The sequence below is a fragment of the Protopterus annectens genome, chromosome 3.part0 (assembly GCF_019279795.1).
Source record: "Protopterus annectens isolate FY-2018-M chromosome 3.part0, PAN1.0, whole genome shotgun sequence".
Taxonomy (NCBI): Eukaryota; Metazoa; Chordata; order Ceratodontiformes; family Protopteridae; genus Protopterus; species Protopterus annectens.
In genome coordinates this window covers 931,291,756-931,304,324 of record NC_056731.1, presented here as the reverse complement: position 1 = coordinate 931,304,324, position 12,569 = coordinate 931,291,756, and the positions used below count along the sequence as shown (strand labels likewise).

Here is a 12,569-nt window from a genome sequence, read left to right as displayed (position 1 = left end):
ACAACCTTAACCCCTCAACCCTCAGTTAATATTGTGGAAAAAATTATTGTCTTATACAGTTATCATACTAATAGATATTTTCTGGTCTACACAAACAAAATTCTTTCTTTACCAAACTTGTCTGCTAATATTTCAAGTAGGAACTAAGGTAGTACCTTCTGTTCATGAAATTATGAGGCAAAGCAAATATTTTTATATACATGAAAAAAATTATTCTAAGTATACACATGCAAACGTATATCTGTCTTTTACAGACATATATCTGCATACTAACATACATTTATATACTCATAAATATATAATTGCATTAATACACAAATGTATGTCATGACATAATCATTCCATATCTGTATACAGATGCAGTTCCCCACCTACCTACTTTTACTTCACTCCTTCTTTAATTTGTAAATACCTTGGCTCACTCTGAATGTTTGCTAATCCAACGATACTGCTATCAATGTATATATTGTAAATAGTTTTTGCTCTTTTCTCTCTTCTCTTTGAAATGAACATATTATTGACATCCTCAAGATGTATATGCTATGTAACCATTGTAAATATACGTCTCCAGATTGAAATATATTTGTATTTTGTAACTGTTTTAATATATTTTGCTGTATCTTTAACTATACTATATATTGTGGAGCTTTTCTCTCCAGGCCCCGAGCTCAGTGGACTTTCCCAGACATCAAACTGGAAATAAATAATAAATAAATAAATATATATATATATATATATATATATATATATATATATATACAGATATATTGTTTTCCTTTTTTATGCATTATAACTGCATAATAGATACGTATTTGCAGTTACACATATATTTCTGCCAACATATACCTTCATTTATGCAACATTTCTATAGATTATTTTTAAATCTATGTTTGATATTAAAAATACCTGCTATAGAACTCTGGACTTCTCCTCATCACCTGGTCTCCAGCTGTGCACATAAATAAATATTACAGAAAACAAACTTGTAGATATACATATTACAATACAGTAAATACTGAATAAGGTATATAAAATCACATATCATGTACAATTGTAGAACAGCAATAAGGCATTGCATGATTTTGGTAATGTGTTTTAACCAGTATGACAGTTCAAACCATAAATATCCAGAAGTCCCTTTACTTAGGAATGGAGCCATTAAATTTAGCTTGTTTTTTTTTCTATACACATGGTAGCCTACTGTGTTAATCTCTTTCACTTACACCTACCTGCTCAAGCTCTCTCTGTGGACTAAATGTCACTACATAAAATGATCCCCTTGACTGGTAGGCTATTCTTTGCAGAATCTCACATGCACCAGTGAAACCAGAGTCCTCAGGGAAATAGACAACATGTACAGGACGGTTCTGTGTCTTTAGAGCTAGCAAATGGTATCTTTCTTGTTGACCTATAACTGGAAGTCCATCAGTTGCCATGCACAGGGCTTCACAGGTGGGATCCTCAAGGGCTACAGTCAAGGCTTTCAGGGTATTCTTGCCAGGCTTGATTTCCAGAGTTCTAATCCAGTCAACAGCTCTAGCAACAACTGATGGTGTGCAAGGTACCACATGCTCAAACAGCTTTTTCACCTGAGGAAAATGAGAAAATGCAAACAAAACATTTTTATAAGTATTACATTTAAAGCGTTTTACAAAATTATCCTACTAAAATCATTTATATTTATTTCTGATTTACGCATCATATTGCACTGCTTTAATCACTCTTTTAACTTTTTCCGAACATTGTTCTTATTGCCAGGTATTTTTTGCTAGTAGCTACTACAGTGAATTCACTTTGAACTGGGAAGTGAATTTACACTTACACATATATGATTTCCTAGGAAGAGTTTTTTTTAGCCCCTTCAGTACGTACTGTACAACCTCAGAAAAAAAGGGTACCTAAACATTATTGAAATTCTACCATCCAGGCAGTTTTCAGGTAGGGGTGTATCAAACAACCCCAGACTTGTGTGAGTAAATCCAGTCTGTGGGGAAGTCTGTAGTAATTGCCCTTGGCCAGTTTTAAAAGAAGAGAGAAGGACTGTTGCCTGGGTCAAAAGGGAGTCATCCCCAGAATCTTTAGGTAGTCCTTCTGAATCTTTAGAAGAACCATGGATAACAGTCGAAAAGGTGTGAAGGTATACAGGAATATTTCTGTCCATGGAAATAAGAAGGAATCTGTCTTCCTAGACTGTTTGCAAGGAGAAGGCAAACTTATTTATTTGATGTGTTCCCCACAGTTGAATCAGTTCTGGGAAGACCAGAGGCTGGAGTTTCCATTCATGAAGATCTCTCCCAGTCCTGCTTAGCTTGTCTGCAGCACAGTTTTCTCTGACTGAATATATGCAACTTGAAGAAAAAAACTGAGCTGAGTTGCTACCTTCCAGGCTATCATAGCAAGTTTGCAGTGTGTAAGTTCTGGTACCCCCGATTTATATACCATATCAGACTCCAAACCAGTTACAAGTGGCGTCCCACAAGGCTCAGTCCTGGGACCTCTCTTGTTCGGTATATATTTCTCGGAGGTACAGGCCAACACGGAAGGACTGTGGCTGACTAAGTTCGCAGATGACTGCAAACTGGGCGCCATAATCGACTCTCCAGCCGACACAAGCATCCTACAAAAGGGCCTCATAGAAACAGACAACTGGTGCCAGAGCCATGGCCTCAAGTTAAACGCCAAAAAGTGTATAGTCATCCCCTTTGACAAAAACAAAGTGCCCACAAATCATCACATAGGTGGTAATCCATTAAGTACGGAAGAAGTAATTAGGAACCTGGGGACCCAAGTTGATAGCAATCTCTCATTTGACAACCACGTGGCCAAAGTGGTTAGAAAAACATTTTATATAGCCCACCTAATCATGAAGTTATTCACATCTAGATCAGGGGAGGTCATCGTGCCTCTTTACTCATCCCTCATCAGGCCCATAATTGAGTACAATGCCCCTTTTGGGATGTACCTTACTAGACACCTGCAGCAACTGGAAAGACCCCAAAAGTACCTCACCAAGAGGATCAAAGGGCTCAAACAGATGCCATATGCTGCCCGGTTAAAGAAACTCCAGCTCTACTCAGTGGCATACCGCCTGCTCAGAGGCGATCTGTGCCTGACGTATAAAGCCATGTCCAACCCGGAATTAATGGACATGCTGCACCTCAGAAAATCCAAATCCCATCGAGCTACGTGTTCGAGAGACTTGAACCTCAGCATTGAAATAAATAGGACATGCTGGAGGGACAGATTCATAACCCAGAGGCTCCCTTCACTCTGGAATAAAATCCCAGTCCAGGTTAGGCAGTCTCTCATTGACTCTCTTCAAGAGGAATCTTGATGAGTGGATGGGAGATAGTAGGTTTACCCCGGGTATCACTTCTGTGTCACTGTTAGACAGAGGCACAGTATACTAACCTCGAAAAAGGACATAGCAAAATTAATTTAAAATGGGTGGCGAAAGCCAAACACACTCTGGTTAGGCTTATAAATGCCCTAAGGCAGACAGCCTAGTATGAACCTATGAACCTATGAATCACTACCGCATTGTCTGTGAAAACTTGTAAAGGTCCTGGAAACCAGAGATGATTTATGATTTTCAAAGCATTTTTTACTGCCATCATCCCTTTGACATTTATGTGCTTTTATCTGTTGAGTTTGTATACTAGAGCTTGCACTTTCACACCTTTGAAAACAGCTCCCCATGCAAGTTCTGAAGCATCTGTTGTGACGACTGAAGAGGAGACAGAAGAGAGAGAATGGAAGACCTGGACACAACAAAAACTGACCTACCCAGCATAGAACCTCCTTCCATACAAACCTCAATAAAAGAATCTGAAAAGATAAAGTGTGTAGATGCTGAGTCCAAACTGATCTGAGTTACCATTGGATTTTTGTCATGTAAAGTCTGGCCAGGAGAATAATAAGAATCATAGAAGATGTGTACCCCAGAATCCTGAGAAATCCCAAGGTAGATAACTGGTTTTGATGTGAAAAACTCAGGAAGAACTTTTGGAACACCTCTACTTTGTCTGAGTCTTACAGACATCCCAGAAAAATAATTTTGTAAAAAGGGGTAGGGGAATCTTTTTTGTAAGTTCACTTGCAAACTGAGACTGAGTAGAAATTTTGAACACTTGGTATGGCCTCATGAAAAAAGTGTCTGCAAACATAAGGCACTCATCCATGTATGGAAAATATTACTGCCTTAAAGTCTGCAATAAGCAATTACTAGAGCCAGCCACTTTGCAAATTCCCCTGGAGCAGTAGATAGTCCAAAGGGTAAGACAGGAAACTGATAATGTGAACCGGATACAGAAAATCTTAAGAAACATCTGAAATGCTTGCCAATAGGAATGCAATTGTACCTATCTTTTATGTCTAGCTTTATCATGAAAGCTAATAAGACAGCAAGAGGTAATAGAGTATGAAGGGATAGCATTCTGAAAATTGGGACTTGGTCAAAAAAATTGAGTAAGGAAAGGTCTTGCACAGGCCTCCAAGTCCCCTCTTTCTTTAGCACCAGAAAAATCCTTGAATAAAACCTTTTGTCCATGTGGCAAGTAGGCACTGATTCTATGCCTCCATTTCCAGAACTGGACTGAACAGGGATAAATGGTTTGAGGAATGGAAGAATCCCTGGAAGGGAGGAAAGAAAAGACACCCTTTGCCAAGTGTACCCCTGCTGAATAACTTTGAAAACCCAATTATCTGAAACAATCTGGTGCCACATAGGAAGATTTAGATTTACACAGAGGGAGAGATTGTCAGAGTGAGGGTGGGGGTATATGACAAAACTATAATAATCACTCTGACTTTTTGGACTGTCCATGATTGTGATTGGTTTTCCCATTCTTTTTGAAGCCTCTCTGCTAGTGCTTATTAAAAATCCTGTTGGGAGGGCACCTCACTGCTTAAATTTCTTTTTGAGAAAAAGAGCTGTGGTAGAAGGAAAAAAATTACTTGCCTTAAAAAAAGGAAGGTTGGAAGGTTTGGGTCACCCTTTGAATCTACTTTCCCCTCTCATTAAAAACCTTTCAATCACATCAGCTGCAGAAGGGACAAACAAAACGTCATTGTCCAGACAAGAATTTAAAATCTCAGTTTTAACATCTTTAGGAAGATTTTGTAAATGTATAATAGCAAATCTTCTCATCACTGACCCAGAAGTAGTAGCCCTGGAGGCAATATCAGCAGCATCATAAGAATATTTTAAAGTGTGTTTAATTATATCAGAAGTAGGTAATAAAGAGCTACTTAAATAAACGTTCATCTCAGAAAAAGTTAGGTTAACAGTCCACTTTTTCATTTTCACAAAAGACAGATTAAACATTCATAATGTTAAAGTGAAAGATGAATAAACTTTCTTCCCAAATGTGTCAAAAGCATTCCCATCCTTGTCAGAGGGAATGGGATTAGCATTAGCAATTTGTTTAGCAGAAGCAGTTTTAGCTAGGAAATTTTATTTTTTATTTTACATTTGTTAACCGGGGGTATCTGACTGAGCCGAAAAGGACCTTTTTCAGCAGAGGCCCGGGGAGAAAAGCTCCACAAAGAAAAATTACAGACACATTTAGTTATTTAGACATGATCAGTATACACACAAATGACAAAAGACATGTTTTTACAGTGGTATGCGGCACATAAACAGTTACAGTGGAGAGAACAAACAAAAAAAATTAATTTTAAAAATAAAGGTAATTAATAGATTTGTGGTGTACAGCTGAAACTTGGAACATAGGTAGAATACATACATAGTACACAGGTACAGTACATACATTGTAGATTAGCCAGTGTTTGTAAGTAAGACTGAAAACTATTATCAAGTGCTTTAGATTTAGTATGTATATGTTATCCGCTTTCACTAGCCTGGGAAGCAATCATGGCACTGTCAGCTTTGCTTGAGATGTTGCCTGATGAGGTCTTTAAAGGAGGCTTTGGATGATGTGTTTTGAATGCTAGTAGGGACAGAGTTCCATTTTTTAGCCACTGAACTACTATATAGTGCATCTCCAAAGCTATTGTAGCTGTTGGTGACTTCTAGTAGTAGTTTGCTTGATGATCTAAGAGGCCTTTTGACTGAGTGATGTTGTACTAGGTTTTTGAGGGCAGGACACTTATTGGGGAGGTAATAGATAGATTGACAGAGGCAGAGCTGATTATAGGTTTGGAGGTTGGGCAGTTCAAGCCAGTGGAGCTGTCTCAAAGCAGTAAAGTGATGAGTTTTATATGAGCAATTTGCAGCAAAGTGGGCAATTCTGTTATAGCAGGCTTCCATTTTGCTTAGTTGAGTTTTGTTGAGATTAGTCAGAATGGGAGATGCATAGAGTAGGGAGGATAGAAGTTGGGAGCGAGCAATGGCTGATCTTGTGTCGTTGGTAAGAAATGGTTTGATACGGTAGAGTGACCCTAGCTTGGCATGTACTTTTTTAATAGTTAAGTTGAGATGACTATCACATTTTAGGTGGGAGTATATGGTTATTCCCAACAGCTTAGCCTGTGCCACTGGAGCAATTGGAGTAGCATTTGTGGAGTAGATAGTGAATTGACTGTTAGTGTTTTTGTTAGAACTGATTATAATCATAAACTGAGTTTTCTTTGGATTGAGGATAAGTTGGGCTTTGGTAAGGTAGTTTTCAACATCAGAGAATGCTAGTTGAGTTGTTTGCAGGAGAGTCGGAATGTTTTGTGCAGCACAGATTAAGGTAGTGTCATCTGCATACTGAATTACAGATGCATGCTGTGTGGAGGTATGGAAGTCATTTGTGAAGACTGTGAATAGTAGTGGTCCTAAGATAGAACCCTGTGGGACTCCCATAGTTATGGACATCTCAGGAGAGAGAGAATTTTCCCATTTCACGGCTTGGTACCTGTCAGTTAAGTAGCTTTGGAACCAGGTAAGAGTGGAATTTGATAGATGATATTGGTTTAGTTTGTTTAGCAGGATTTGGTGTAAGACTGTGTAAATGCTTTGGACATATCCAAAAAAAGAGTTGACACTTGTAGGCCTTCATTTTTGAGATGGTTTACTGTGTCTGTGAAGCAGAGGAGGGCTGTAGTGGTACTATGGGCAGGTCTGAAACCATGCTGAGTAGGTGACATGATGTTGCTGTCTAGGAGATAGTTTAGCATCTGGGTATGGATGCATTTTTCTAGGATTTTGGTCAGGGGGAGAGTAAAGCAATGGGTCTGTAGTTATTAAGTTCAGTGGAGGCTGGGATAGCAATAGCATCTGCTGTGAGTTTCAAGAAATAGCTGGGGAGTAGGTTGGCTGCTGTTGATGAGGTTTTTAGCTTGGAGAGCATGCTTTTGATTGAAGTGGTGGAAACTGTTTTGAGGGTAAAGCTTGTATTAGTGTTATTTGTGTTGGGGGGGGGATAGTGAGGAAGGAACTGTCCTGTGATACTAAGGATAGAATTGAGTTCACAAAGTGGGAGTTGAATTGTGTTTCGATGGGAATTTTAGTGTCAGGGGCAGTTGGTTTGGGGGTAGCCTTTTGGGTGGATTTTAGTAGCTGGTTTACATTTTCCAAAATTTTTGCAGGTTGTGTTGGTATTTAGTTTGTAATGTTGTGTAGAAGGATTTTTTGTCCAGCCTAATGCATTTTTTTGCACGGTTGCACAGTTCTTGGTACTTAGTTAGGCTTTGTGTTTCTTTGGGTTTTTTTATAGTAAAGTCAGGCAGTGTCTTTGGACATGAGGTTTTGTTTGGTTTCTTTACTGAACCAGGGGGTTGTAGAGGTTCTAACCTTGAATTTGCACAATGGAGCAGCAGTGTCTAGGTGTTGCAGAAATATTTTGTTGAAATATGCTACAGCCTGGTCAAGTGGGAAGGTTTTTAGAGGGGTCCATTCACAGTTACAGAGTAAAGTGTTGAGGAGCTCAGGAGAGAATTTTTGTGTTTCTAGTGGATATATAGTTAGTGGTTTTGCATATGTTTGTTCTACTACGTATAAAGTATATTATGTTGTGGTCACTTAAGGTGTCTGGAAGATTGCCTGTGTGAGGGTACAATGTGGGGTTGTTAGTTAGGACCCAGTCAAGGATGGATTCCCTTTTAGATTTTTTATCACATCTAGTTGGAATTTGGACTAGCTGCTGGTAGCCATGGAGATTTATTAAATCACTTGGTGGTTCTGATATAAAGGTGAACCAATCTAGGTTGAAGTCCCCCAGAATAAGGGTTTCTTGTGAGTACGTGGAAGAACACCAGGATAAGAAGTCTTCAAGACTAGCAGGTATATTACCAGGTGGAATAGAGATCACAATTGTGGTGATGACCATTTTAGGGTGAAGTTGAAGTTGTGAGATAAGTATGCCCCAATTATTGGGGGAGGGGTAGGAGTTTGGTAATTGACGGACAGTTAAGTTGGGCTTGCACAGTAAGGCAGTTCCACCCCCTTTACAAAGTGGTCTGTCTTGTCTAATGATATTGTAGCCGCCAGTAGGGAGAACTTCTGAGTTGGCTATGTTTTTATTTAGCCAGGTTTCTTTTAAAGCAACTATGGCTGGGGAGTAGTGTGCTATTATGGCCTGGAGTTTAGGTATTTTGTTTTTGATACTTCTAATATTAATATTTAGCATTAAAAGATGGTTGGTTTTGCTGCTGTTTTTGATTTGCCCAGGGATGAAGAAAGTGGGGATGTTATGCTCTGACATTTGTGTTGGAGCAGTTTGTATTGGACAGGATGGATTTGGGCCTGGGTTGGGGTGGATATCCCCACTTATGGTGAGCCTGGAGTTAAAATGGTTGTACAGATGTTGGAGTTTGGTGAGGAGTGTGAGAAAGTATTGTGTTTTTTTGGAGTAGGAATGAGAGCATATGTGTTTAGTTCTGAATTGGTCCGTTATGTAGTTCTTGAATAACTGTGGGCAGATATTATTATAATGTGTGGTGTCTGTATATGAAAGTGCATAATGTACTGTTGTGCTACTATGTTTAGGGATATTGCTAGAGTGATAACTTGTAGTGTTGTAAAGAAATATGAGAAGACAGACTAGACTTAGTTGTGCGATAGTCATGGTTGTAAAGTTTAAGTTGTTTCTAGGTGGGGGGTCTGAAAAGGAATTATAGGGTTGCACTATATGTGGATGGGGAAGTAGTGTGGGTGATACAAAAAATGCCTAGTGGGAATGAGAGTGATTGGAAGTATTTTGTGTGGAGCAAGTTGGTGTGGTATAATGTGATATGACTTGAGCTGTGATTGATGGAGGTGATGTGAGGGTGAGCTGTGGGTGTGGCTGTGATTACTATAAATGTAGCGGTAGTGGGGGCGGGAGGAAATAGGGGGCAGGGGAGCGGAGAGAGCCAGAGCGTTAGTGAGGGTGAACGGAGTGGGACAGAGCAAACCAAGACAAGAGAAAAAAGTAGGTATTACTTTACAAATCTGAACACTTTAAACAAATTCCTGAGGTCTAATGGCTTACCGGCAAGCAGAATGTAATTGCTGAAGAGCACTTGTATCCTGGTGGGAGACTAGAAATTTAAAGATGGCTCCATGCTCAGCAGGATTCTAATATATACTTTGTATTGGGGGAGGGAGCTAGCACAAGGGGTGTAAACCAGGTGGAATGCAAAGAAACCAGAGAGGCAATCAGTGGAAATCAGTGAAGGCCTCAGAGGGGGCAAGTGATAATTCAAACTACCTGTAAAGTGAAGGAGAGAAGAGACAGCAAAGTTTATTAAGGTTGGGAGTATGTCTTCACATTGACTTGCTGATTAGTAACCAGTTTGTGCACAGATTAGAGTAGGGAGATACATTAGCAATGAAGGGGAATGTATAGAGATGCAAATAAACAGGTGGGCCTTCAAGTGATACAAACTAAGGCAGAAAGCACTGAGAAGGCTGTTTGATGGTTAATTTAGTCACAGGGCTGTGAATTAAATGTATACTGTCTATTGGACAGTTAGGATTACTCTACTAGCGGGTGGGGAGGGACACAAGGCTACAACAGTCAGTTTTATTAGCAAGCTGAGAACTACTAAGAAATACTGCTAATGTAATAACTTCACTCTCATAAAACATACAAGTAGAATGCCTGGGTGGACTGACCCTGCTCTTGAGGCTCAAAATGTATATCCTTGTTTAGTTTGCAGTACTGATTCCTTCTTATACTGTAAGGGTGGAGCGGTAGCCACAGACTGCAGATTTGCTTGAGTGTGCTCTGAAGAGAGAGAGAGAAAAAAATAGAGAGGATGAAGCTAGTAGAAGGAGACAAAGATAGGTTAAAGGAAGTAATGAGGAGATAGGAGGGTGTAAAAGATCACTGCAGGGTCTGTTTTTGGGTTACAAAACAAGTGTTTGTGAGTGTGATATACCCTGTAGAACCTCTCAGACATTCTGGGGCATGAGAATGTCAGGTAAACTACAAGCTATAAGAAAAATACTCTCTAAAGTAGATAAAACAGGAGGATCAGCTGCATACTTAAAAACAACCAACTACAAAAAATCATAATACATTTGTTAGGAAATAGAAATTTCATTTTGAACCCACTAAAAAACCTCTTTCATTTCAGATAAAAGCATCAGAAAAGCATGGCCTTCTGGAGGGAAATCTGAAACAATACTTTCCTCAGAACCATAATCTTCACGTCAAGAAGAAAATCCAGAAGCATGACATTTTTCCTCCAATCTCTGTTCTTAATCATAATCAGAAAGTGAGGGAACTATTTTTCTTTCCTGAAGAGGTAGTATGAAAAGTAAATGCAGAAATGAACTGCCTAGCAAATCTTCCCTATCCATTGAAATAGAGATAGGAGGAGCAAAGTTTTTTCTTTTTTGTTTTCTTTTGCTGGGGAAACTCCCTGGAAGAAGACCAGTCCAGAGCAGCCATTCTCTCCTGTGGCTACTATGTTGGTGACGTAGTAAAGCCCACAAAGGTGAAACGGAGACTCCAGCAGCTCGGAATACTTTTATTTAATGCTAATCAAATATAATATGTTTTCGTCCACCACAGCAGACTTCTTCAGAAAATAACAACTCTACAATGAATCCTTCACTTATATACAAAATAAGTTAATTAACAAACCAATCAAATCCATTTTCTAATTGTGGTTGACATCTAAATACCCCTTCCCCCAAGAATGACATGAATGGTTCTCCCTTGTCCATGGTGGGCAACTCTGTAAACACAGGAAGTGTCTATCCCTTGGTCCTTGGTGGCAGTAGGTGCTACACAAGAGGTACTGGGGAAAATAATGACCATACGAGGAACCAATTCCAACCTCAGCAGTCACCCATCAACAGCTGGGGCAAATCAGGTGCCAGTGCGGTACCCAAAGACTCCCTGACAACTTTCTTCTTTTTGTAGATAGGGAAGGAACAGCTAAGGAGATTCACAACTGCTCCATGGGTTCAGCCAAGAAGGAAGGACTGGAGGGAAGTAGTGGAACACGAGTCTGTAAACCTTATAACTACTGTAGTGGAAATGTGTTTTTAAATCCTATAATTACTTAAAAAGTAATTTTATAATACATTCAAGTTGCATGTCTCATGACACAGGATAAGTTGTAACAGCTAGTTTATCAAAAATTGTATTGTGTGCTCATTATTGCTTACAGTTTTCAACCTCAGAGTGAATTCTTTATAGCAATTATAGTCATATTATTTGTGTGTTTGTCTCTCCTCCAGACAGCAGAAAGGCCAAAAGGCTTCTGTTTGGAAAGTACAACTTCCAGGACCAAGGACTATTACATCTAGGGAAAAAATGTACAGTGACCCCCCGATGTTTTAATGCAGCTATACTAGCATCACCGAATACATCTTTTATACAAGGTTATTTAAGATCATCTATAAAGTAATATTTTTTGTGATCCGCACAGTACAGCTGAAATGTTAGTTTGCTGATTTCTTTAATAACTGTAGATTACATAGCTACTCTGTATCTTGTATTACACACAAATTCAGTGTTTCTGCAAGGACAAATGTGTTATCATATGTTGTTTTACTAAACATGCATTTCTAGACTGCTTCACACATTTGTTATTTTAGATAAAGCTTATCAAGACTTTAAGAACATAATAACATTTGATGCAAAAAAATAAAAAAAGTTTGTCATTTCTTAGAAAAATTATGAATATCCAATTAAAATTAAGTGACATCTTTATAATAATTAGCCCAACTTCATGTTACAATTGACCATAAAAGGTGAAAGATTCAGACTGATAGTTAAGTGTTGTTTAAAACTGACAGAATGACAGTTCTGAAATGATGTTTCCCTGTTTGCAAATAGGAAAATACAATTGTTTTTGGTTATTAGAGAAATAAAATGTCATCTGTTTTTCCTTATAATGTCAAAGTGTTATTTCTTAATATTATAATTTCCACGGCACTACAAAATGGTGGTTCTGAGGTAGGAAAATCACCCTAGACTGCAGCTTTGAGTAACTTCACAGTGGTTGCTAGAAGGCACTATAACAGATGAACCCACAACTCAGACCTGTGGGGATGAGCAATACTGATCAACCAGATCCACATCAGCCAGCCTATGACTCCAATGGCAGAAGGTTATTTTTTTCTCTAATTCATACACTGTCAGTCAACAAGTCCAAACTTGAAAGAAGCAGAGCACAGTCCC

The 12,569-nt window shown here is 38.9% G+C and overlaps 1 protein-coding gene across 2 annotated transcripts in view; it reads right to left on the bottom strand.

The window, feature by feature from the left end:
* Positions 1–12,569, bottom strand: part of LOC122796635 — a 563,252-nt gene that overhangs the window by 366,137 nt on the left and 184,546 nt on the right. For both annotated transcript variants that reach the window (XM_044065262.1, XM_044065263.1), the window contains exon 2: positions 1,230–1,589. In XM_044065262.1, the coding sequence (XP_043921197.1) occupies positions 1,230–1,436 (207 nt within the window). In that variant the 5' untranslated portion in view covers positions 1,437–1,589. The remainder of the gene's footprint in view (positions 1–1,229; positions 1,590–12,569) is intronic.